At 38.0% G+C, this 21496-nt stretch overlaps 8 protein-coding genes across 8 annotated transcripts; 4 read left to right on the top strand and 4 right to left on the bottom strand.

Annotated features, from left to right (window-relative positions):
* The first annotated feature begins 131 nt into the window (after nt 1-131).
* Nucleotides 132-1256, top strand: B0P05DRAFT_595253 (uncharacterized protein). The gene is made up of 3 exons (XM_051583104.1): nt 132-353; nt 403-479; nt 529-1256. Exons 1-3 carry the CDS (start codon nt 181-183, stop codon nt 1233-1235), a joined length of 957 nt encoding a protein of 318 aa, XP_051436731.1. The 5' UTR covers nt 132-180; the 3' UTR covers nt 1236-1256.
* Nucleotides 1257-1513: 257 nt separating this feature from the next.
* Nucleotides 1514-2535, top strand: B0P05DRAFT_578207 (endoplasmic reticulum vesicle transporter-domain-containing protein; the record flags this gene model as incomplete). The annotated part of the gene is made up of 4 exons (XM_051581841.1): nt 1514-1613; nt 1660-1818; nt 1863-1979; nt 2045-2535. 4 exons carry the CDS (start codon nt 1514-1516, stop codon nt 2533-2535), a joined length of 867 nt encoding a protein of 288 aa, XP_051436730.1.
* Nucleotides 2536-2923: 388 nt separating this feature from the next.
* Nucleotides 2924-5115, bottom strand: B0P05DRAFT_533646 (uncharacterized protein). Its single transcript, XM_051577228.1, has one exon. It carries the CDS (start codon nt 5041-5043, stop codon nt 2941-2943), a length of 2103 nt encoding a protein of 700 aa, XP_051436729.1. The 5' UTR covers nt 5044-5115; the 3' UTR covers nt 2924-2940.
* Nucleotides 5116-5358: 243 nt separating this feature from the next.
* B0P05DRAFT_533644 (G-protein gamma-like domain-containing protein) lies at nt 5359-6105 on the bottom strand. Its single transcript, XM_051577227.1, has 3 exons — nt 5865-6105; nt 5650-5814; nt 5359-5584 (listed from the first exon to the last, which is right to left on the bottom strand). Exons 1-2 carry the CDS (start codon nt 6005-6007, stop codon nt 5682-5684), a joined length of 276 nt encoding a protein of 91 aa, XP_051436728.1. The 5' UTR covers nt 6008-6105; the 3' UTR covers nt 5359-5584; nt 5650-5681.
* An 860-nt stretch (nt 6106-6965) lies between these two features.
* B0P05DRAFT_533642 (uncharacterized protein) lies at nt 6966-7316 on the top strand. The gene is made up of 2 exons (XM_051577226.1): nt 6966-7194; nt 7249-7316. Exons 1-2 carry the CDS (start codon nt 7033-7035, stop codon nt 7306-7308), a joined length of 222 nt encoding a protein of 73 aa, XP_051436727.1. The 5' UTR covers nt 6966-7032; the 3' UTR covers nt 7309-7316.
* Nucleotides 7317-7321: 5 nt separating this feature from the next.
* On the bottom strand, nt 7322-9189 carry B0P05DRAFT_466374 (uncharacterized protein; the record flags this gene model as incomplete). Its single annotated transcript, XM_051574327.1, has 7 exons — nt 7322-7812; nt 7852-7966; nt 8011-8257; nt 8399-8585; nt 8637-8755; nt 8803-8962; nt 9009-9189. 7 exons carry the CDS (start codon nt 9187-9189, stop codon nt 7322-7324), a joined length of 1500 nt encoding a protein of 499 aa, XP_051436726.1.
* A 2665-nt stretch (nt 9190-11854) lies between these two features.
* Nucleotides 11855-12925, bottom strand: B0P05DRAFT_533633 (uncharacterized protein). The gene is made up of 5 exons (XM_051577225.1): nt 12766-12925; nt 12656-12714; nt 12492-12611; nt 12260-12420; nt 11855-12211 (listed from the first exon to the last, which is right to left on the bottom strand). The coding sequence occupies exons 1-5, from the start codon at nt 12884-12886 to the stop codon at nt 11947-11949; spliced, it is 726 nt and encodes a 241-aa protein (XP_051436725.1). The 5' UTR covers nt 12887-12925; the 3' UTR covers nt 11855-11946.
* A 2797-nt stretch (nt 12926-15722) lies between these two features.
* B0P05DRAFT_22394 (P-loop containing nucleoside triphosphate hydrolase protein) lies at nt 15723-21418 on the top strand. Its single transcript, XM_051573263.1, has 10 exons — nt 15723-15975; nt 16020-16152; nt 16198-16563; nt 16610-16809; nt 16852-17451; nt 17496-17636; nt 17685-17966; nt 18009-18702; nt 18750-20974; nt 21017-21418. Exons 1-10 carry the CDS (start codon nt 15817-15819, stop codon nt 21107-21109), a joined length of 4893 nt encoding a protein of 1630 aa, XP_051436724.1. The 5' UTR covers nt 15723-15816; the 3' UTR covers nt 21110-21418.
* Nucleotides 21419-21496: the final 78 nt, after the last annotated feature.

The raw sequence follows: 21496 nt of genomic DNA, 5'->3' as shown, positions 1-21496 counted from the left end.
AAGAGCCCTCAAACTGATAGCATCCTTTTTTTTTTATTTTATTCTCTACAAATGCATTAAAAAAAGAAACTTTTGTATGATAGCCGTGTAACGCTGCACAAAGATTCGAAATATATCTGACATGATATTTCCTCTCTTCTCCCTTTTTCTTTTCTTCGCTTTACTCGATCACAAAGCAGGATGGTTCAGTTGTCTGTAGCTATTAGAGATTTGTTTCTCAATATTTTTGTTGTTATTGCAAACAATTTTTGCTTGCTCTTGTCTGTATGGAATATTGCCAAAAGTTTAGTGACCAGTGCAGTCGGAAAAAAGAATAAGATTATTCCTAAGGTTGTTGCTATCACAGGTGCCAAGTAAGTCTGCTTCTCATTTTTTTCTAGAGTAACACTGACTTGTTTTTAGCTCTGGTATCGGTGAAGGCCTTGCTCATGCCTATGCCAAAGATAAAGTTTCTCTTGTCTTAATTGCTCGTAATATGGGTATGTGAAAAAACACATTTTTGCTTTGTACTCATTTCTTTTTGTATAGAACGTTTAGAAAAGGTTGCTGAAGCATGTAAAGAACTTGGTTCTCCTAGTATAAAGATCGTTCAAATGGATGTCTCCAACACTCAAGCTGTTACTGAATTCCTCGAGGAAAAAACAAACGAATACAAGATTGACTTATTTATTGCTAATGCCGGCATTGCTCTTGTTCCTGGTCTGGATCTTTTGGATCAAGCTGAGAAAGTATTGCAAATTAATGTCATGGGCGCTATTGCAGGTATCAATGCCGTCTATAAGAGTATGAAGGCCCGTGGTCAAGGTGGGCAAATTGCTGTTGTCTCTTCCATCTGTGGTTTCTTTGGTCCCCCTTATATCTTTAGTTACTCTGCCTCTAAAGCAGCTGTTATGACATATTGTAAGGATCTTCGTGCTTTGGGTAAGGACGATGGTATTGCTATTAATACCATTGCACCCGGTTATGTCGATACTGCCATGACAACTACATTTAGCAAGACAAGCAAATATTTCTACTTGAGTGTTGAAAAGCATGCTGAGCTTGTCAAGAAGGCTTTAGAAGAAGATATCGGCTTGATTTCTTATCCTTCTCATCAATACTTGTCCTTTGCTGTATTTGCTACCATCCCCCCTGCTGCTAAAGAAGCTCTTGCTCATGCTGCGCATTATTTTGTAGACCCCATTCTTAGAAAATTGGATGTTGACTACTATCATGATGAAAAGAAGGCTAAATAAACCATAAGTTGTGTATCCAAATATTGACCTGTTTTTTGAGACCACATAGCCTATTTTCAGTGTTGAATTTGACATAAAGTGTTGTATGTTGTTGAGAAGAAATAGTCTAAAGTGATAGTAAGCACAGGTCTTTGTTTATATCCATGAAAGCACTGTGTAAAGGATTCCTCGTCATCTTTAAGCACTTCTCATTCATACTTGGCCTTGCTCACGTGATTGTGCTGTTTATTTTGTGAATTCGAATTGGCTGTACATTTTATTTCTTTTTTTCTGCAATAATGGCAAAAAAGAGTTCTCTGTTTGGCAATCTCAGACAGTTCGATGGCTATGCAAAGACGTTAGATGATTTTCGTGTAAAGACAACAACGGGTGCTTCAGGTAATATCAAAGCATGATGATCATTCACAACTCATCTTGGAACTAGTCACCCTCATTAGTACCATCATCATTCTTTCGCTTGTTTTCTCGGAACTTGTTGCCTATTATACACCTGTATGGAAGCCAAGTCTGGTTGTAGACCAAGGAAGAAAAGAAAAGATGCCCATCAATTTCAATATTACTTTTCCTCATATGCCTTGTCATAGTACGTGTTTATTAAGACATCGCTCAACTTATGCATTTTTATAGTGATCAGTGTTGATATAATGGATGATACAGGCGAGCATTCATTAGGGTATTCTCAAGATGTGACTAAAGTGAGACTCAGTATGGATGGTACACCTGTAGAATCAGGAACAGCTGTTGGTAAATGACACCATCAATTATATCACACACACATACATCTAATACGTTGTCTCTTTAAGCTTTAGGTGACCCTACAACGAGTGCTTCCAAAGCACTTTCAGAACCTGTGCCTGAGTGTGGAAGTTGTTATGGTGCTCGTCCTTTGCGCGAAGATGGTTGCTGTCAAACATGTCAAGATGTACGTGAAGCCTATATTAAAATGGGCTGGGGACTTGTGAATGGTGATAATATCGATCAATGTATTCGGGAAGGATGGTTAAATCGTATTGAGTCTGAAGCCAATGAAGGCTGCAATATTCATGGTCATTTATTGGTCAACAAAGTCAGCGGTAACTTTCATTTTGCACCTGGAGATGCTTTCCAGACGCATTCGATGCATGTCCATGATTTAAAAGAATTCTCGGCTGGTACGCCAGATGGACACAAGTTTGATTTGACACATGTAATCCATAAACTCAAGTTTGGACCTGATACGTTTGACGAGACAGAAGAGATCTTGGCAGTGACAAATGCTCTAGCAAGTACTGCTGTCTCTGCTAATCCAGGTACACCCTAATGCTTCTCTTCATTCTCTTTTCAGTAAACTCATGGCTTATTAGGTAACAATGTCTATCAATACTTTCTCAAGATTGTATCTACACAACTAGTGCCTTTAAGGGGTATTCCAACACTCACAAATCAATACTCTGTCACTCAAAATCAAAAAGAAAATATCGGGAATGGTTTGCCTGGTGTATTTTTTATGGTTGACATTTCTCCTATGCAAATTATTTATCGAGAAACACGTCCATCCCTCAGCAGTTTATTGACTGGCATTTTAGCCATCGTAGGTGGTGTTTATACCGTTGCCGGTCTTGTAGATCGTGTGGTTTATCGCGCTGAAAGAGCATACAAGAAAAAACTAGAAATGGGCAAAACATTATAACATTTATTTTTAAATACATTCTTTTTCTTTTTTTTTTTACAATCTTTCCTTAACCCAGCCTTCAAGGCCGTTGGCTAACCAAATTTCTTGAACACTCTTTCCAAGAGCGCCTACTTTATACAGTTTTTCTTGTCCGTCTTCTTTACGAACAACGACCTTGCCTTCTGCTACATGGATATCGACTTTCCATCCTGTACGCTTAGTCAAGTCAGCACTACCAATTTCAGTCTTAAGATCTTGGACCAATTCAGGGGATTCAATCAACAAAAGTGCATTATTTACAGAGTTACGCTTGAAGATATCAGAATAAGAGCCAGCAACCATGATTTGAATATTACGAGACTTGATGGCTGTAGCGGCTTGTTCACGAGAAGAACCAGTACCAAAGTTAAAACCACCTACAAGTACATCACCGTCTTGAACGATATTGACAAAGTTGGGATCATAGTTTTCCATGACAACCTTCTTCATGTCTTCTGTTGTCATGTCGTCGTTGTAAGTGTATTTACCGGGATAGATACCATCTGTGTTCAAGTTGTCAGCAGGACAGAAGAGAATTTCACCTTTAATAAGGGAAGGGAAGTTGGGAAGTACTTCAGCAGGAGATGATGTTGTCTCGGAGGCTTGAGTAGGTGTTGATGTCTTGATATCAAAAGAAGGTGTAGTATTCACAGAAGGAGTAGGACCGGAGATATAGCCGGAAAGAGCAGAAGCAGCAACTACAGCAGGAGAAGCCAAATAAGCTAAAGCACTGGGCGAACCCATACGTCCCTTAAAGTTACGGTTGGTAGCAGAAATACCAACTTCACCATCTTTTAATAAACCAGTACCTAAGCCAACACAGGGACCACAACCAGCAGGCAAGACCTTGGCACCTGCTTGAACAAGAGCATCCCAATCGCCTGATTCTTCAGCTTCTTTTTGAACTTCAGAACTGGCAGCAGCTACATAAAATTCCACACCTTCCTTGATCTTCTTGCCCTTGAGTACATTGGCGGCTTGCTTAAGGTCACTTGCTCTTGAGTTGACACAGGAAACCAAATAAGCCTTGTTGATCTTGATCTGTTGAGATTCCAAGTCGGCTAAAGAAGTGGCTACCTTGACAGAATTGGGGCCAGAAACATGAGGAGAAAGGGTAGAGAGATCCAAACTTAAAGTCTTGGCATAAGTAGCATGAGGAGAAGGCTTGATGGGGTTATCAATCAAGGTTTGAATGGTATCGTTGTTGATACGAGGATGAACAAATTCATCACCTTGTTGAACAGGAGGCAAGTTCTTGTTTTCAAAATGAGTCAAGTCAATACGTCTTTGACGCTTACGCAAGTATTCAATCGTAGCATCATCTACAGGAAACACACCAGCCAAAGCGCCCCATTCAGTCGTCATGTTTGCAATAGCTAAACGATCTTCGACAGAAAGCCCCTTAAGTGCTTCTTCACCATGAAACTCAATGGCTGTGTTTAACACCTGATCCTTATTGAACAACCCACACAATGTGATAATCACATCTTTACCCGTCACGCCAGCAGGCAATTTACCTTCCAATTGAACCTTGACCACTGGAGGAATTTGCCACCATGTACGTCCTGTAGCCCAAATGGCAGCTGCATCTGTACGTACAATGGGTGTACCTAAAGCACCAATACCACCATACATGTTAGAATGCGAGTCTGAAGCGACAGTCAAGGTGTTAGGAAATGCGTAGCCTTCTTCAATCATGACTTGGTGACCAATACCACGGCCTGCAGGATAGAAATCCACACCTTGTTGTTTAGCCCATGCTTCAATATTAGCATACTTTTGGAGGTTTTTTTCTGTCTTGTTTTGGACGTCGTGATCTAATGCATAGACGGGCTGTTTGGGATCATGGATCTTGGTAGCACCAATCGATTTGAATTTGGGAATCACAGCACCTGTATTATCGTGTGTCAAGACATGATGAGGACGAATCATGACATAGTCACCACTCTTGACCTTGTATCCTTCAGGTAAATCCAATGCGTATTTCTGTACAATCTTTTCAATCAGGTTTTGTGTGTCTGTGGCATCGGATGCATAAGTACGACGATAGAGTAGAGAAGGCAACATGTTGGTACATGTTGATTTGCGTAAATTTAGTCTAGATAATGATAAGAGCATAACAAAAAGAGTGAGGGGTGTTTTAGAGAAAGAAAAAGAGAGAGAGAATAAGGGGGAAATGTGATGGAAGAGATATTAAGTATGCTAAAAAAAAAAAAAAAAAAAGATTAGATTATCCATCAGTCCATAGCGTCCAAATTTGGCAGCAGGTTGAAAACCGTCGGAGATAAAACACGCTTCTTGCTGTCCAATAAGCATTGCAACGGATATCACTGTTCTTTTGTCTTAATTTTGTTACTCCAAGAGTGATATCTATGGTAGACATAACATTCTTTCCGCATAAAAAAAAACAGAATTGGCTTATGAAATAACAAAGAAAAGACCAATTTCAAGTCTACTTTTATTCTTATACAAAAAAAGAAAGAAAGGCATTCTATGATCTGCATTTTAGGAAAAAGTTGTTGCTACATGTACCTGAATTAGCGTTATCATGTAAACAAAGAATTATTTGTTTATGCTGAAATTATTCTTATCTGATTTGAATTATAAGGCTATAAATGGCAATAGCGTAAGGAATTTGATGGTTATGAACAGAAACTCACTAAACAAAATTAAACAAAAAGACGTCAGTGGGAAAAATAATAAAGATGCTAGGAATATATTTACAATTCAAAATAAATTAATACGTATTTTTCTTTTTACATCACAACACAACAACCACCAGTACCACTGCCTCCTGCGACCGGCGCAAAAGGATCTTCATCTTTACTGATGGGTCCCCATATCGAGGGAATAAGAGGGTCTCTTGTATTATTACAATAATCTACCAAGCTAAGAAAATTACTTAATAGCCTGTAAAATTTATTTTATTTTATTTTTACCTTTTAGAAGCTTCGGAAACGGGGATACGAGGAAGTTCCAACTGCTCTTGTAAGCGCTCATTGTATTCCAGAATTCGCTTTAATTTGGCTTCTGATATGTTGTAAGACTTTTTAGACGACAGTTGGGTATACGTGTTTGGCATGGTTTTTAATATGAAAAAGAGAGAAAAAAGGAAAGAGAAAAAAAATTATTGTTTGTATCATTAAATATCCGCATTTCTTTTTTTCTTTGTGATACATTAGGATCACAAAGCCACCCTGCTTACTCTCAGTAATAGACTTTATTGTTCTCTATACAATCAATTTGGCGTCTATTGTTCTTGCCTGCATATATATATAGATCTGTGTGTGTGAGTGTATAAAGAAATTATATAAAGAGAACAAACGAATCTAAAGAAAAAGTTCTTGTGTTACAAAGAAAAGTGATACGCAAATCAATCCTATTTCATATTCGAGTATAATACTGACAGTACTAGGCTGAGGAGCGATCCACAGCAGTTTAGTATACCTTACATTGAGACTCATTCGGGTCATAAAAGCTTGTTTGTGTGTTTATGCCCTCACGAGATCTGATTTCAATTACAAATCTTCGCGCTTTAGATGATGCTAGAGTCAAGGGTACAGAGAACAACAACTAAGTATTATCCGTGCCATAGTTCAAATAATCCCTATGAAGTATAGCAATGTCAAGATCAGGCCTATTCAGAGGGTTTCTAAAAAAAATTGACCGTCACTTGTATTGTGTAATACAAATGTAATCATTGTTATACTCTCGGTAATCTCAAGACATCTTCCTCATTCAACTGAAGATGATAAAAGTCAATAATTAGGGATCAGTCTACTTTTGTAGGTATTTATTAGACTATAGTGCATAGATAGGATCTTTTCATGTTCTCTCAGCCGCAAATAGCTCATTAAAATTCATTGTTTCTATAGCATTGGAATCAATCTCAATTCCAAACGTGCTGCATTGCTATACTGACCAAGCATTGTAGCAAAAGTTCATTTTCATCTTAAAGCACTTCTCATCAAGTATGGGAATAACAGTCACGAGAGAGAGCACTTTTATGGGGTGCACTAAACTGACATTATCTACGACGTCACCCCCCGGATACTGCTGGTGTTTTTTTCTTCTTTTCTTCAATACACCTTCTTACAATAAATAAATATGGCTGAAGGACTCAAGGTTGATCCTGCAATTGAACGCTGGGCCTCTCTTCGTGAAAACACACATCTTTACTTTGCTTGGAACAAGAGAAACACCAGAAGAACCTTAGTTTGGGGTCTTGTTGTCCCTGTTGGTCTTACTGTACTCGCTTATGCTACCGACGTAAGAAGACATAGATACACATACTTATTCAATACTCATACTTTATTTCTTTAGCGTAAATGGAATTTTGCTGCTTCTCAAACCAAGGAAGACATGAATAACCAAAGAAATTAAATAAACATGTATATTACAGGGCATCAAAGTTAATAATATGAAGCGCTTTTCTTCTTTCCATTTCATCCTCTCGTTTTTCCATTGTACGAAGCACCACGACAACAATGGCCATCACAATAGAAGCAGCCACCAAGACACCCAAAACCCACGGCACATAATCAGCAGGTTTGATATACAACTCTACTTTCCAAGAAGAACTGTCTTGGATATCGTGGGGTTGATAGGGCAAAAAGACCAATTGAGAGTTAGGAATGACACCTTCATAAAAGAAATAGTTTTTAGCCTGGTGGCGAGATACACCAGCAAACATTTCTTCTACATAATTGTTGGTTCTTCCTAAACCAAATAGACAGTAAGGCGTTTGAAGAGATAAATAGCCTGATTGAGAGAGTTGAGAGATTTGGTGAGATCGTTTTATACCAGATGTGTCAAGTACAGTGAATTTAAGGGATGCACCAGGATAGCTTACACCATAAGCTTCGAGATCATCCACACCATTAGACACTATACAGTGTTAATCATCACTTGGCATACTCTACTTACCTAGACTTTTAATAAAGAAAGCATCGTTAAAGAAGTTGTTAATGACAAAATGAGGTGTTCTGCCGGCATCTTTGTTGTTGTCTGTGTTTTGCAATACAAGCATGTCCAAGGATCCCTACAAAGAGGACATGAATAATGATTCTAGGCAGTTATATTTACATCTTCATCAATATCAAAAAAGGCAGCTTGAGTAGCTGATGTCATGCTGTCTAATGCTTCCACTCCTGTACTAACAAGTGAAAATGTTCTTTTAGCAGCCACAACTGCTTCATCTGAACACAGACCAGAATCGCACAGGACAGACTGCAATAAGAGCACACGCTTATTTGTAGTCACTAATAAATCAGGATAACCATCCAGATTGTAGTCTCCAGCGTGGACAGGAATAGGTAATTGACCTCTAAAGCTAGAATCATGAGTCATGACATGTTCATCATGCTTCAACAGGGTATCAATGTCAAACACAACATAGTTTGCTGTATTGACAGCAGTAAAATCAAACTTGAAATCTGGATCTGCTACACACAAATTCTGTGCTTTACGGCACTTTGTATCTTCTTGCTGTGATTTGCTACATAGTCCCATTTGTTGATTATAGACGACATGGATACTGCAGACATCTTTTTGGCATACAGGGAACAAAATATCTACTGAACCATCCCCGTCTATATCAGCAAAAGAAAGAGGCCCTGCTCCTGAAGGTAAAGTAGCCTCATGGGCTAAACTAAATCCTGCTTCTCGCTTGTTGGTCCATATTTGAATTGACTGACTGTTTGATTGTTGACATACAAACACAAGGTCAGCAAGACAATCACCGTCTAAATCAATAAATGCATTGGAGTGAGGATTGGCCCAAGTACATTTATCTGTGGATGTCTTGTCAAACAAAGTAGCAGCTGAGGTTCTATACGACTATAAGAATAACAAGTCTATTAAGCAATAAATACTAACACGTTAAACAAAGCACTCGTTGATGGTGCCTGATTGATCCACATACTGAGTTGATTTGTATCTTTTGCATAGCCTAATAGATCTGTCTTCATGTCGCCATTTATATCCAATACAATGGGTAAGGCGTTTTGTGCTGAATCTAGTTTAATCGTCTCTGCTTCTGTATCTCATGATGAATAAAATAATAAGACAGCAGTCTTCCTTACCAAATGTATCATTGCCATTGCCTAGATAGACTTGTAGTTTGATTTCATGAGTTGGATTCTTGTCAGGATTCTGTTCTCCCATTAACAATAAGTCTAGTTTTCCATCATAGTTAAAGTCACCAGGAACAACATTTGTAATGATAAATCCAGGCTGTATTTGTTGTGATAATGGTTTGAACATAAAACCCTCTATAGATTAAGTCATGTTGCATAAAAACGAAAAAGATACATACGGTGATCCCACAAATAGGCTGAGACGGACGTTTGGTCTGAGCTAAGAACAAATATATCTGTGCTAGTTGAAAGACGCATCAGGTTCATGTGTTGAAACAGTGGTTGACTTACAACTTATCTCCATTAAAGTCACCAAAAGCAGCAATAGTGCCATCCATGAAGTTTAAACCTATAGATGTTGGTTCCAAGTTGTATAATTTGTTGCTTGGAAATCGCGTTGCATAGTTAAATGTCTGTGCTAGTAGTGCACTTGGTAAAGTACCAAGTAGAAACCACTGAAAGGACTTCATTTATAAAGCAAGAGATAAAAGGAAAAGAAAAGAAATCACTTTTCTTGACTCTAACCGGGGCTTAAAAAATCATGCTTTCAACGATTCTCAATACAAGATGACAATGTTCAAGTGGCTAGTTCTTAACTCGATGGTAATAAGCGTACCTTAAATTGGTGAAGAAACTAGATACTGAAGTATTTTTGATGCTACAATAGATACATGCCAATGTTTTACTGTGTGCAATAGTAGACTATGTTGCATCACATTCAAGACATGTCTATGATTAGATTTTGTGGTTGCGTATTGTTTATTCATTTTTAGTAATCAACACAAACGCCTTTAAATGAATGCCAACATAGAATATAACCAAGTCTATTATGTTATTTTTGCTTTTCGTTTTCAGCAAGAGTTGATCAGAGTATAATCCATATTGCCAAACTACAGTGATACTGTCTTTAGTACATTATAATACTACATTTTGCTTCCGTGTATCTGACATCCAGTCTTTCTCTCTACTCGTCTATGGTTTGCATGTCGTTTGTAAGTGTTGGTATAGAGAAGAAGAATGATCTTCAACATGCAAGGTAAAAAGAACATTGGGATTTGAAGTAATGAAGCCTGTCCTTGCATGAAATTCATCTTTTGTTATATCCAAAGCTACTCTATTGAGTCCAAAAGTATCAAGTGTTATATTACAATTTGTTTGTCTTCATCGCAAAATTAAAAAGGTACTAGACAAAGTACCCATTTAACAATCCATATCTACTAAAAAGGGCATCTTTTGTACTGAATACAGTGTATAATGAAGTTTAAACGCGAATGATCAAATTGAGTCAATATTTTCATCTTAGTAAACTTGTTTTCTTTTCTTCAAAAGTATCTAAAAGTGGTCTTTCCTCATTTCGACTGGATTATTTCAAAAATTCTTGTTTTTTCATCTTCACGGACCTCCGTGGATCCCCTATGGGTCAAAAACATAAATTTCACAAAATAGTCAAACCAATTGTACCATTCAATTTCTGAACTCCAAAGAACATGACTTAAATGAAAAAAACGGGATGTTTTGATAGTCTGGTTGTCGAGTAATAGCCTATCAAAAAATGACCTGTTTAAGCTGTGTTTTGAGCATTTTTACTCTAGATGTCATATATAGCTTGGGAGCAATCAACTTCTCTAAAGCATCTCATGTTATTTTGAGTGCTAGAGAGCATAAAAAAGTAGAAACATAGGCATTCTATACTGTAAATGTGGGGTAAAGGGACAAAAGATGTACCAGATGGCAGTATGTGGAGATCGAAATGGAAGGCAACTCCAATTCTTCATCCCGCCGCATCCAAAATCGGGCTTTTGTTGAGTGCTGCATAAAGACGCGGTTGTCTGGCTTTGGTGTAGTGACAAAAGCTGTAGAACTTTGCTTTCTGAGCCTGTTGATACAAAGAATACAACAAATTTGCTGCTAAAATGTTGACAAGGTTTTTCGCTCCTATCATTCCATTTTTGTAGTGTAGCTGTTTAGCAAACGCATTTGCCAAAAACTAGAGCTTTTGACGCACATTTTGAGTATTTATGCTTGTCGATAGTTCTATTTTTCGCGTTATAGCATCAAAAAGAAGATTGAGAATTGTCAAATGGGCAATTTTCAGGGAACACCCTTTGGTCGAAAGGTGATTCAGGCCAAATTTTCCAAGTTGCTATTTTTCGCCCAAATCAACTCCAAAGGTACTACGGACATTGGTAAACATAGTTTGCAGGTATTTCGAGCATTTGTGCGTGCATGAGCATGCTCTATACCACCTTTATATACCTAAGAAAAAGGTAGAGGTTTGCATGAAATACTGTCTTTTTCTATTGTTGAAGCAATTTTTTGCCTAGTTGTCTTTGTTACATAGATAAGCAGTGTACTACTAAACTGTTTATTTGCAAGAAAGAAAACGTTTGGTTAACAGCGTCAAAGTGTTGTAAATTCTGTTTCATTATTTCTAGTATCAAAACACTTGCTCTATCTATTAACCGTGTTATACCTCTCAAAAAGCTTCTTTCTCTTAATCCCTTTTTTGTCCAGCAAGTGTAAAAAGAAACGAATACCGATTCCCTGTATTTCAATTTATGTTTCTGACTCTTGGAATGTCCTTAATTGTAGCCCTGACTTTTGTCATACAGTATTTATGATGCCAAATGGCCATTGCGAATTAAATCCGCCATTGACATTTCAAAACCGCTATTTGTTAACCTGAACACTGTACATAATTACCATTTATGTTAATGCATTAATATGCTTCAATTATATGGACGCTATTAATAGCAAGCAAGAAGCGTAGTACATACACAATTCTTTTTTGTATTATCTTACATGTATTCTATATGGTACAATATCATGAGAAACTACCCAAACAAGGTAGCTCTATCTTTATTATTTCTCTCTAGATGTAGGTTTATTGAGGAGCAAAAGGACACTTTCCAGAAGGAACAGCGGCGAGTTCATTAGGATTAACAGAACCTTCCTTTCTGTTCTTAGCCATTTGTCTTAACATGTCAGTAGGATCGTAAAATGTTTGAAGTTCTTCGATCTCAAACTTTTCATTGACCTTTGCAACTGTTACGCCAAAAACTTCAATCACTTCATTGGTAGCATAAGCCTCGAGTTTAGTACCATGGCCAGTCTTGACAGATAAATCGCCAGTATGTAAACCCCAATGTCTACAGAAAAAAAATTCACTACATGTTTTCTATAATAAGAAGACTTACCTCCACTTGAAAGCAACAGTTGGGGGACCACTGTAGACTTCAATAACTTCCCAAGAGAAAGTGCGAAGTGCTCTCTTGAAAAGTTTGTGAGATTCACTAAAATCTAATTCACTTGCTTTGTACAATTCTGTGTCACCAATCAAAGCGTTGTAAGTACCAACCTGGAAGAAAAAGAATGCCACCGAAGGCGTCAGGCTTGTTTTTTAGGTACTTTTTTTTCGAAATAACTTACCTGGAGCATTTCATCGATGTTTTGCCATTTCTTGCCATTGACATTGAAACGGTACTTATCTTTGTTGATAGTACGGATTTGATCAGCACGAAGCTTGTAGGACATCTCCTTTTCCCAGTTCTATACTGTGTTAAAGACCACACAATACTATCACGTATCCTTACCTTGACCAAGTTAGAAACAAGCCATTCAAGAGAGCCTTCAGGATGAATGCGGGTTTTTTCTATAAAAATACTTTAAATAAGCCCATCGAGAAACAAGCGTAGTCTTTTACCTTCTTCATAAGTAGTATTGACCTTTTTATAGTCAGGGACGCGGTTGTAACGCCATTCATGATTCTTGTCATTAAGGACAGCATTGGGGTCAGTCATGAAATCAGGAAGATTGGCAGCCATAATTGATAATGTAAGAAAAGACAAATGTCAAGAAAAGAAAAAGGAGAGGAACAGATTGGTAATTCACATAATCAATTTATAGTTAAGCTTCAGGGAAAGTACATTGACAATTGGCCCATTTTCTTGTTTTTTTTTTGTCAAACTCAGATGTTCTTATTTATTGTATCACAGCAATTTACAGTGCTTCCAAAGTAATATCGTAAGCGCATCTTAACTGAGGAGCATAAAACGACTGTTATCAGCTTCATTGATGCTAATCCCTCTGCTATTGCTGTTGTTGTTGTTGAAGTGGCTGAGCATCTACTGAAGCGATTTCATGGGCTTGAAATATCACGCAGTACTTTTAATAGCTTTTATGAGACGTGAGTGCAACCTTTCGCTGAAAAAAAAAGCAGATTTTCGTTCTATCGAGAGAAACAGTCCAGCAAAGATTGAAGAGCGACACAATTGGGTTTGTCAATGGGAAAATGTAGCCATGAACTCTCTAACGAATTGCGTGTTTCTTGACGAGCCTGCTTTTGATATAAATATGAAGCGCTCAAGAGCCTGGTCCAATAAAGGTACTCGTGCTATTGTTACTAGACCTGCTATGAGAGCAAATATAGTGTCTATATTGGGTGCTATTTCTACCTCAGGTTTGATAACCGTCGGTGTAAAAAAAAGAAAAAAAAAAACCTAGGCCCGCAAAGCAGAGAAGATTTGATGGATATATAAGCTCAGGAACTGCTACTGGCCACTATGTCAGTTTCTTAAAACGACGCTCAATGAAATGGAAAACCATTTACATATGAAAGGCCATTATATTGCTATGGATAATGCACCCATTCACACACATGAAAACATAAAGAAGTATATTGAGTATCGAGGATATAAATGTGTGTATCTTCCTACTTAATCTCCGGAGCTTAGCTCAGTTGAACAATTATGGACGGTGGCAAAGAATAAGTAGGAAGATACACACATTTATATCCTCGATACTCAATATACTTCTTTATGTTTTCATGTGTGTGAATGGGTGCATTATCCATAGCAATATAATGGCCTTTCATATGTAAATGGTTTTCCATTTCATTGAGCGTCGTTTTAAGAAACTGACATAGTGGCCAGTAGCAGTTCCTGAGCTTATATATCCATCAAATCTTCTCTGCTTTGCGGGCCTAGGTTTTTTTTTTCTTTTTTTTACACCGACGGTTATCAAACCTGAGGTAGAAATAGCACCCAATATAGACACTATATTTGCTCTCATAGCAGGTCTAGTAACAATAGCACGAGTACCTTTATTGGACCAGGCTCTTGAGCGCTTCATATTTATATCAAAAGCAGGCTCGTCAAGAAACACGCAATTCGTTAGAGAGTTCATGGCTACATTTTCCCATTGACAAACCCAATTGTGTCGCTCTTCAATCTTTGCTGGACTGTTTCTCTCGATAGAACGAAAATCTGCTTTTTTTTTCAGCGAAAGGTTGCACTCACGTCTCATAAAAGCTATTAAAAGTACTGCGTGATATTTCAAGCCCATGAAATCGCTTCAGTAGATGCTCAGCCACTTCAACAACAACAACAGCAATAGCAGAGGGATTAGCATCAATGAAGCTGATAACAGTCGTTTTATGCTCCTCAGTTAAGATGCGCTTACGATATTACTTTGGAAGCACTGTAAATTGCTGTGTTCGTTGTAGAGTATACAATGGTTCCACCATCATCTGAGAATGCCTGCTTAAGAGAAGAAATTAGGCAATAAAACAATAATTAAATAAGTAGATGTGTATTTCAATTGAATTGGAGTCATAACTATCCTTTCTTATGAAGTGTGTTTTACATCTCAAATACATTTTACTAACGCCGTTGAATTGATAGGCATTAACAAATCGCTCGAGTATTCTTTTGTTGAAGGGCTTTTTTGAAAGTCAAAGTTATTTGAACAAAACTGAAAGAACTCGTGTTGTCAGGTAAATAATCAAGCTAAGTTGGTGTTCATCTCTTGCATTCAAAGGTTCTTTATCTTTGGCTCTAATAAAGATAAGCATTCTTCCTCTGTCAAGATTCAAAGTTATATATATATATATATGGATAATTATTTAACAGACCAATGCCATCTTTAGATGTACTTTTTCAAACTCTGGAGTTATTCTACCCTCTTTCTGACAATCAAAAAGAAAGCATTGATTTTGTTCTGATCATCCCGCTGGAAAGAGACAAAAGGCCTTGCCTTCTTAGTCTAAACTTTCTTTATTCTGTTTGCATTAAAATATAAAATCAAAAAGACTTTTTGTGTTGCATTAAAAAGCAATCATATAATTCAGAATTCAAATGTTATGTGTCACAATAAACTCTTTATTGGTACGATTTACAGGGTTATTTACCAATCAAATCCCTGTGCACTACCAAAAAGCTTATTTTTTTTTGTTTCTTCAAGTGACATGCTCCCTTATTTATTACACTCGCTAGAAAGATGAACTGGATTTTGAAATTTCAAAACAGCCATGAAACAGAGTCATCTGTTTCTTTTTTTTTTTAAAGCATGAAACTTGAGTTTGAAAGTGCGAAATGCCCACTCTTTAGCGCAAGATACCGTGATATAGTCGGAGTAGAAAGAGAACAACTGATGTGAACATTCATTTTGTTCATAAAGACATACAAACTGACATAGAGAGATGCCTTTCAAGTTTTATAGTAAGCAAAGAAGGAAAAGAAATAGCATTTTTGGTATGCATGGTGATACTTTTTTTTTTCGGTGCCTGACTTTTTTGTGTTTTTTTCGTTGACAAACTAGGTCATAAGGTCCGACTTTTGATTTATATTGTTTTTTTTTCTTTTCCAGTTGTTTTTGTTACTTTCTCTTTTCTTACTTGTCTTTTATCAGTCAGCGATAGAAGGACTGTCTCAATAGTTTAGAAAAAGAAAAAAAGCTTTTTTTTGTAAACGCGAATATGTCAACCAACGCTCTTCAAGCAGTTGAAGTATATACTCAGGGCACAAAGGCTTGGTTTGAAGATGACCGAGAAGCTTGGGTGTCTACTACTTGTGTCTCCAATACTGTCTCAGGGGACAATGTTCGTATTGCATTCTCAAGCGATAATGACGAAAGAGTAAGTATGACTTTTGTATATCTATCTATATTCATAAATACTAGGAATATGTGTTTGAATCTACGTTGGCAGAAATAACAAAAAATGGTGGATCTACACTTCCTCCCCTTCGTAACCCACCCAAGATGGAATATACAGATGATTTGACCAACCTGAGTTATTTGAATGAGCCTGCAGGTAACGCACATACTATCAGGATGGATCCACTCACATTCTTTGTAGTACTCAACACAATTCGTACACGTTATATGCAACGATTGATCTATACTTACTCTGGTATTGTGCTGATTGCTGTCAATCCTTTTGACCGTGTTGCTCTGTATGAACCAGACATTGTTCAACAATATTCAGGCAGAAGAAGAGGTGAACTTGAGCCTCACTTGTTTGCTATTGCTGAAGATGCCTATCGTTGTATGATTCGTGAACAAACAAACCAAACGATTGTTGTCTCTGGTGAAAGTGGTGCTGGTAAAACAGTGAGTGCTAAATATATCATGCGTTATTTTGCTACTGCAGACGATCAAGAATCCATGGACAAAAAGTCGAAATCAGGCGGGGGCATGACAGAAGTAGAAGAACAAATTCTGGGTAAATACCAAGCAAGAAATGACTGTGGGCTAACTATCTACAATAGCCACCAATCCTATCATGGAAGCATTCGGTAATGCAAAAACAACCAGAAACGATAACTCGTCAAGATTTGGTAAATACATTGAAATCCAGTTTGACGATGCAGCCAATATTGTGGGAGCAAAAATCAGAACTTATTTACTGGAGCGATCTCGTTTAATCTATCAACCAGAGACAGAAAGAAACTATCATATTTTCTATCAAGTAAGGACAAATGCTTGATGCGTTGTTTAACTTTGAGTATAGCTTTGTGCAGGTATCCCTGTGTCTGAAAAGAAAGAGTTTGAACTAGGTGAATACAATCAATTTCATTATTTAAATCAAAGCGGAACGGGTGTGATTCCGGGTGTAGACGATGCTGCGGAATTCGAAACAACACAGCGTGCTCTATCCACAGTCGGTCTCTCTGTTCAGGTTCAATGGAAGATCTTTCGATTACTGGCTGCCTTACTTCATTTGGGTAATATCAAGATTACTGGCCGTGGTGATGCTATGCTTTCAGAAGAAGACCCAGCCTTATTAATAGCCACACGTCTTTTGGGTATCAAAACGGCTGATTTTAGAAAATGGATCGTTCGTAAACAAATTGTGACACGGTCCGAAAAGATCGTTACCAATCTCAGTCCTGCTCAGGCACATGTTGTTAAGGATTCAGTAGCCAAATATGTCTATGCCAACCTATTTGAATGGTTGGTGGCCGTCACCAACGAAAGTCTGTCGTGCTCAGATGCTAACAAAGTAGCCAACTTTATTGGTGTGTTGGATATTTATGGTTTTGAACATTTTAAAAAGAACTCGTTTGAGCAGTTTTGTATCAACTATGCTAACGAAAAGCTTCAACAGCAAGTAAGTAAAGCAGTCATGATGACAAAACAACTTACTTTTGATAGTTTAATCAACATGTATTTAAACTGGAACAAGAAGAATATGTTCGTGAAAAGATCAATTGGACATTTATCGAATTCAGTGATAACCAAAAATGTATTGAACTGATTGAAGCTAAGCTTGGTATTCTGTCTCTTTTGGATGAAGTGAGTAAACAAGGCCTAAAGAAGGGCAGTATTGAACCATGATTGTAGGAATCGCGTTTACCCTCTGGATCAGATCAAGGCTTTGTTCAGAAACTATACACTAATTTTGATAATCCCAATTTCAAGAATTATTTTAAAAAGCCTCGTTTCTCTAACAGTGCATTCACCATTGCTCATTATGCTTTGGATGTCCAATATGAAGCAGAAAGTTTCATTGACAAAAACAAGGATACTGTGCCTGATGAACATCTTTCTCTTTTACAAGGATCCGAATTTGACTTCTTGGTTGAAGTATTAGACAGAGCTGCTGCTAATAACCCTGCACCTACGGTAAGTGGATAGGGTGCATGTATAGCATCTGATCTTGTCTAGGCCGAAAACAACAAACGCATGAGTATGGTAGCAAAGAAACCCACATTGGGTTCTATTTTCAAACTATCATTGATCAATTTGATGGACACGATTGGCGGTACCAATGTCCATTATATCCGTTGTATTAAGCCCAACGAAGCCAAGATTGCTTGGGAATTTGATCCTAGTATGGTTCTTTCTCAATTGCGAGCCTGTGGTGTGCTAGAAACCATCCGTATCAGTTGTGCAGGTTATCCTTCTCGGTGGACATTTGAAGAGTTTGCAGATCGTTACTTTGCCCTTGTTTCATCTAAATATTGGGATCCTAAAGTCAAGCCTGACGTCAGGCAACTCTGTTCTGTTATTTTAGAAGCCTCCATCAAAGACGAAGACAAGTTCCAAGTGGGTGAAACCAAGATCTTTTTCCGTGCAGGACAATTAGCCTATCTGGAAAAACTCCGTTCAGATCGTTTCAATGAATGTGCCATCATGCTCCAAAAGAACATGAAGCGCTTTATTTATCGTACAAGATATGTTCGCACCAAGGAACTAACGGTTCAGATCCAATGTGTTGCTCGTCGTAAAGCAGCTGTGGTTAAAATGCAAGCACTTCGTGAAGAAAACGCTGCGATTGTGATTCAGAAGCATTGGCGTCGATACAAGGCACGTAAAGAATTCCTTCAAAAGCAAGCCTTTCTTCTCAAGTTACAGACAGGTAAGTGGACGATGCATGATACGTGTTTGGGCTCATGGCTTCATTAGCCTGTCGATCGCGTTTGGCGAGACGCAACCATGTTGCTTTCCGTGAAAACAGTGCTGCTATCGTGATTCAGAAATTGGTGCGTGGTTGGTTTGCACGCAAAAGCTACAAGGCACAACGTGAATTTATTATCCATATTCAATCTTGCATTCGTCGAAATATGGCGCGTAAGCAATTATTTGGCTTGCGCACAGAAGCACGCTCTGTCAATCACTTTAAAGAAGTATCTTATGCCCTTGAAAACAAAGTGGTTGAGCTCACTCAGACATTGACTGCCATTCGAGAAGAAAAAAAGATGGCACAAGATCGCTCTATTCAACTAGAGGCACAGATCAAGAACTGGATGGACAAGTATGAAAAGATGGAGCGCCGTGCTAAACATTTAGATGAGCAATTACAAGAACCTACTGTACCTCAGGAACAGCACGATACTTTACAGGCCGAATTCAACACATTGTCAACAGAACACCGTACTACACTTGAGAAAGTCAAGACTCAAGAAAAAGAACTTACTTTGCTCAAGACACAACTCGAAACAGAAAGACAAGAGACAGCATCTTTGCGCAAGAGTTTAGAAGAAGCAGACGAACGCAACAAGAATGCTACCGATGAATCAGAAGTAGCAGAGCTTCGTAGTCAATTAGCTGCATTGAAAGCACAGCTTTCACAAGCACTGAATACACCTCGTCGCCAAGGATCCAATCATGGTTTACGTGCACTCTCACCCGCACCTGGGATGCGTAACCTTTCACCTTCACCCAATCGTGTATTTGATCATGAGCGTCATCGTAGTCGATCACCTCATGGTATTTATCCTACCTCTACTAATAGCTCTGAAGCAACCAGTACCGCCACCACAGACACGCCTACACCACTTGCTTCATCTGCTGCTCGTCGACCTCGTCGTAATAGCTCAGGTGATATGGACAATCAACGCATCAAGAATTCTCTCGATACTATCCGTCATGCCGAAAACCTTAGCAGTAATCCTAGACCCACCTCCATTGACCATTTTGGTGCTCTTATGGGGGCCAAGACAGCTGGAGGCCTTGCAGGTGCGATTGACGAAAGTCCCGAAGATGAGATTCATACTCTTTTGCGTAATGAAGAGTCATTACAAGAAGAAATCCTTCATGGGCTTATCAAGTCTGTCAAGATGCCTTTGCCTACTCTACAAAACCCTCCTTCTCAAAAGGAAATTCTGTTCCCTGCTCATACCATCAGTGTCTGCGTGAATGAAATGTGGCATTTAGGTTATATTCAAGAATCAGAGCGACTGTTGTTTAATGTGATGGATACAATTCAAAAGCAATTCCTTAGTTTTACGGATGAAGATGCTGTTGTACCCTGTACTTTTTGGCTCACCAATGTACATGAATTGCTTTCTTTGATCTGTATTGCCCATGTAGAATTCGATCAAGAGCTCTATCAAGATAAGCGCAAAACTGTGGGTCGCCATGACTTTAGCAAACTAATGGAGACAATCAAATTTGAAATGCAGTGTTTGGAAGACAATATTTACCATGCTTGGATGAAGGAAATCAAGAAACACTTGAGCAAGATGGTGATTCCTGCCCTTGTGGAGGGTCAATCGTTGCCTGGTTTTATTACGAGTGACAATGGTCGATTCTTTAACAAACTCTTGATTGGTTCTTCCCAACCTAGTTACTCTATGGATGACCTCTTGAACTTTTTAAACAAGGTTTGGCGTACAATGAAGTGTTACTATATTGAACAATCTGTGGCTACACAAGCCTTAACAGAGCTTCTTAAGCTGATTGGTGTCACTTCATTTAATGATCTCTTGATGCGTAAAAACTTTTGTTCATGGAAGCGTGCCATGCAAATCCAATACAACATTACACGTATTGAAGAATGGTGCAAGAGTCATGATATTCCAGAAGGAGCATTGCAACTAGAACACTTGATGCAGACAACCAAATTACTTCAGTTCAAAAAGGCCACTTTGGAAGACATTGAGAATATTTATGATGTCTGTTGGATCTTATCACCCACTCAAATTCAAAAGTTGATTTCACAATACTATACAGCAGATTATGAGAACCCCATTAAACCAGAGATCCTGAAGGCTGTTGCTTCTCATGTTGTCAGTGGAGATAAGAGTGACGTGTTGTTATTGGATTCTGTGTCGATTGAGAATACTTCGAACCCATTTGAAGTCCCTGTGCCAAGAGACACAAAACCTGAAATTTATCTACCATCATGGGTAAGTCAGCTATATATACAATGGTTACTTATCTACACATAGTTAAATTTAAAACGCCTTCGTCGTTTAATAAGTCTGATTCAACAAAGTGGTTATCATGCCACGGCATTATCAACCACGTCAAAAGAAACCTAATCATACCACATCAACACACTATATTGCGCGCGAATAACATGGTCTTTATTTAGTTTTTAGTTTTTTTTTTCTCATTGCTGAATAATGGATTATACACTCCATGTACAACTCAAGGGATTCATTCTAAACAAGCACAATGGTGTTTATTATTCTTAAAATAGATAGCAATAGAGATATTTTATTGGTTATGCATACTTTATATAAAGAGAGAATCGTTATCTCAGCCATCTCCAGAAATAGTTTTACGTTGTGAACACAAGATGTGTCGTCTTGGCAGTTCAAAAAGAAGGCGCTCTATTTTTTTTTTTTTTTCAAAGAATTGACAAATAGGGTTTTATTAAGCTATTAAGGAAATGAGCTTAAACAGCCATGTGCCAAGTGGTGCAT

The sequence above is a fragment of the Gilbertella persicaria genome, assembly GCF_025201335.1.
Source record: "Gilbertella persicaria strain CBS 190.32 chromosome Unknown B0P05scaffold_11, whole genome shotgun sequence".
In the NCBI taxonomy this organism is placed as follows: Eukaryota; Fungi; Mucoromycota; class Mucoromycetes; order Mucorales; family Choanephoraceae; genus Gilbertella; species Gilbertella persicaria.
The sequence above is the reverse complement of the archived record's forward strand: the minus strand, read 5'-3'. Positions and strand labels throughout refer to the sequence as shown.

Bases quoted from the DNA above. Each gene is read 5' to 3' on its own strand.
- B0P05DRAFT_533633 (XM_051577225.1), bottom strand. From the start codon at position 12,886: ATGGCTGCCAATCTTCCTGATTTCATGACTGACCCCAATGCTGTCCTT. The intron at 12,715-12,765 runs GTAAAAGACTAC...GTATTTTTATAG, and splicing joins CAATACTACTTATGAAGAAG to AAAAAACCCGCATTCATCCT. The intron at 12,212-12,259 runs GTAAGTCTTCTT...TTTTTTCTGTAG, and splicing joins ACTGTTGCTTTCAAGTGGAG to ACATTGGGGTTTACATACTG.
- B0P05DRAFT_533646 (XM_051577228.1), bottom strand. From the start codon at position 5,043: ATGCTCTTATCATTATCTAGACTAAATTTACGCAAATCAACATGTACC.
- B0P05DRAFT_533642 (XM_051577226.1), top strand. From the start codon at position 7,033: ATGGCTGAAGGACTCAAGGTTGATCCTGCAATTGAACGCTGGGCCTCT. The intron at 7,195-7,248 runs GTAAGAAGACAT...TTATTTCTTTAG, and splicing joins TACTCGCTTATGCTACCGAC to CGTAAATGGAATTTTGCTGC.
- B0P05DRAFT_22394 (XM_051573263.1), top strand. From the start codon at position 15,817: ATGTCAACCAACGCTCTTCAAGCAGTTGAAGTATATACTCAGGGCACA. The intron at 17,967-18,008 runs GTAAGTGGATAG...GATCTTGTCTAG, and splicing joins CTAATAACCCTGCACCTACG to GCCGAAAACAACAAACGCAT. The intron at 20,975-21,016 runs GTAAGTCAGCTA...ATCTACACATAG, and splicing joins AAATTTATCTACCATCATGG to TTAAATTTAAAACGCCTTCG.
- B0P05DRAFT_595253 (XM_051583104.1), top strand. From the start codon at position 181: ATGGTTCAGTTGTCTGTAGCTATTAGAGATTTGTTTCTCAATATTTTT. The intron at 354-402 runs GTAAGTCTGCTT...ACTTGTTTTTAG, and splicing joins GTTGCTATCACAGGTGCCAA to CTCTGGTATCGGTGAAGGCC. The intron at 480-528 runs GTATGTGAAAAA...CTTTTTGTATAG, and splicing joins CTTAATTGCTCGTAATATGG to AACGTTTAGAAAAGGTTGCT.
- B0P05DRAFT_533644 (XM_051577227.1), bottom strand. From the start codon at position 6,007: ATGCCAAACACGTATACCCAACTGTCGTCTAAAAAGTCTTACAACATA. The intron at 5,815-5,864 runs GTAAAAATAAAA...TAATTTTCTTAG, and splicing joins GTTTCCGAAGCTTCTAAAAG to CTTGGTAGATTATTGTAATA.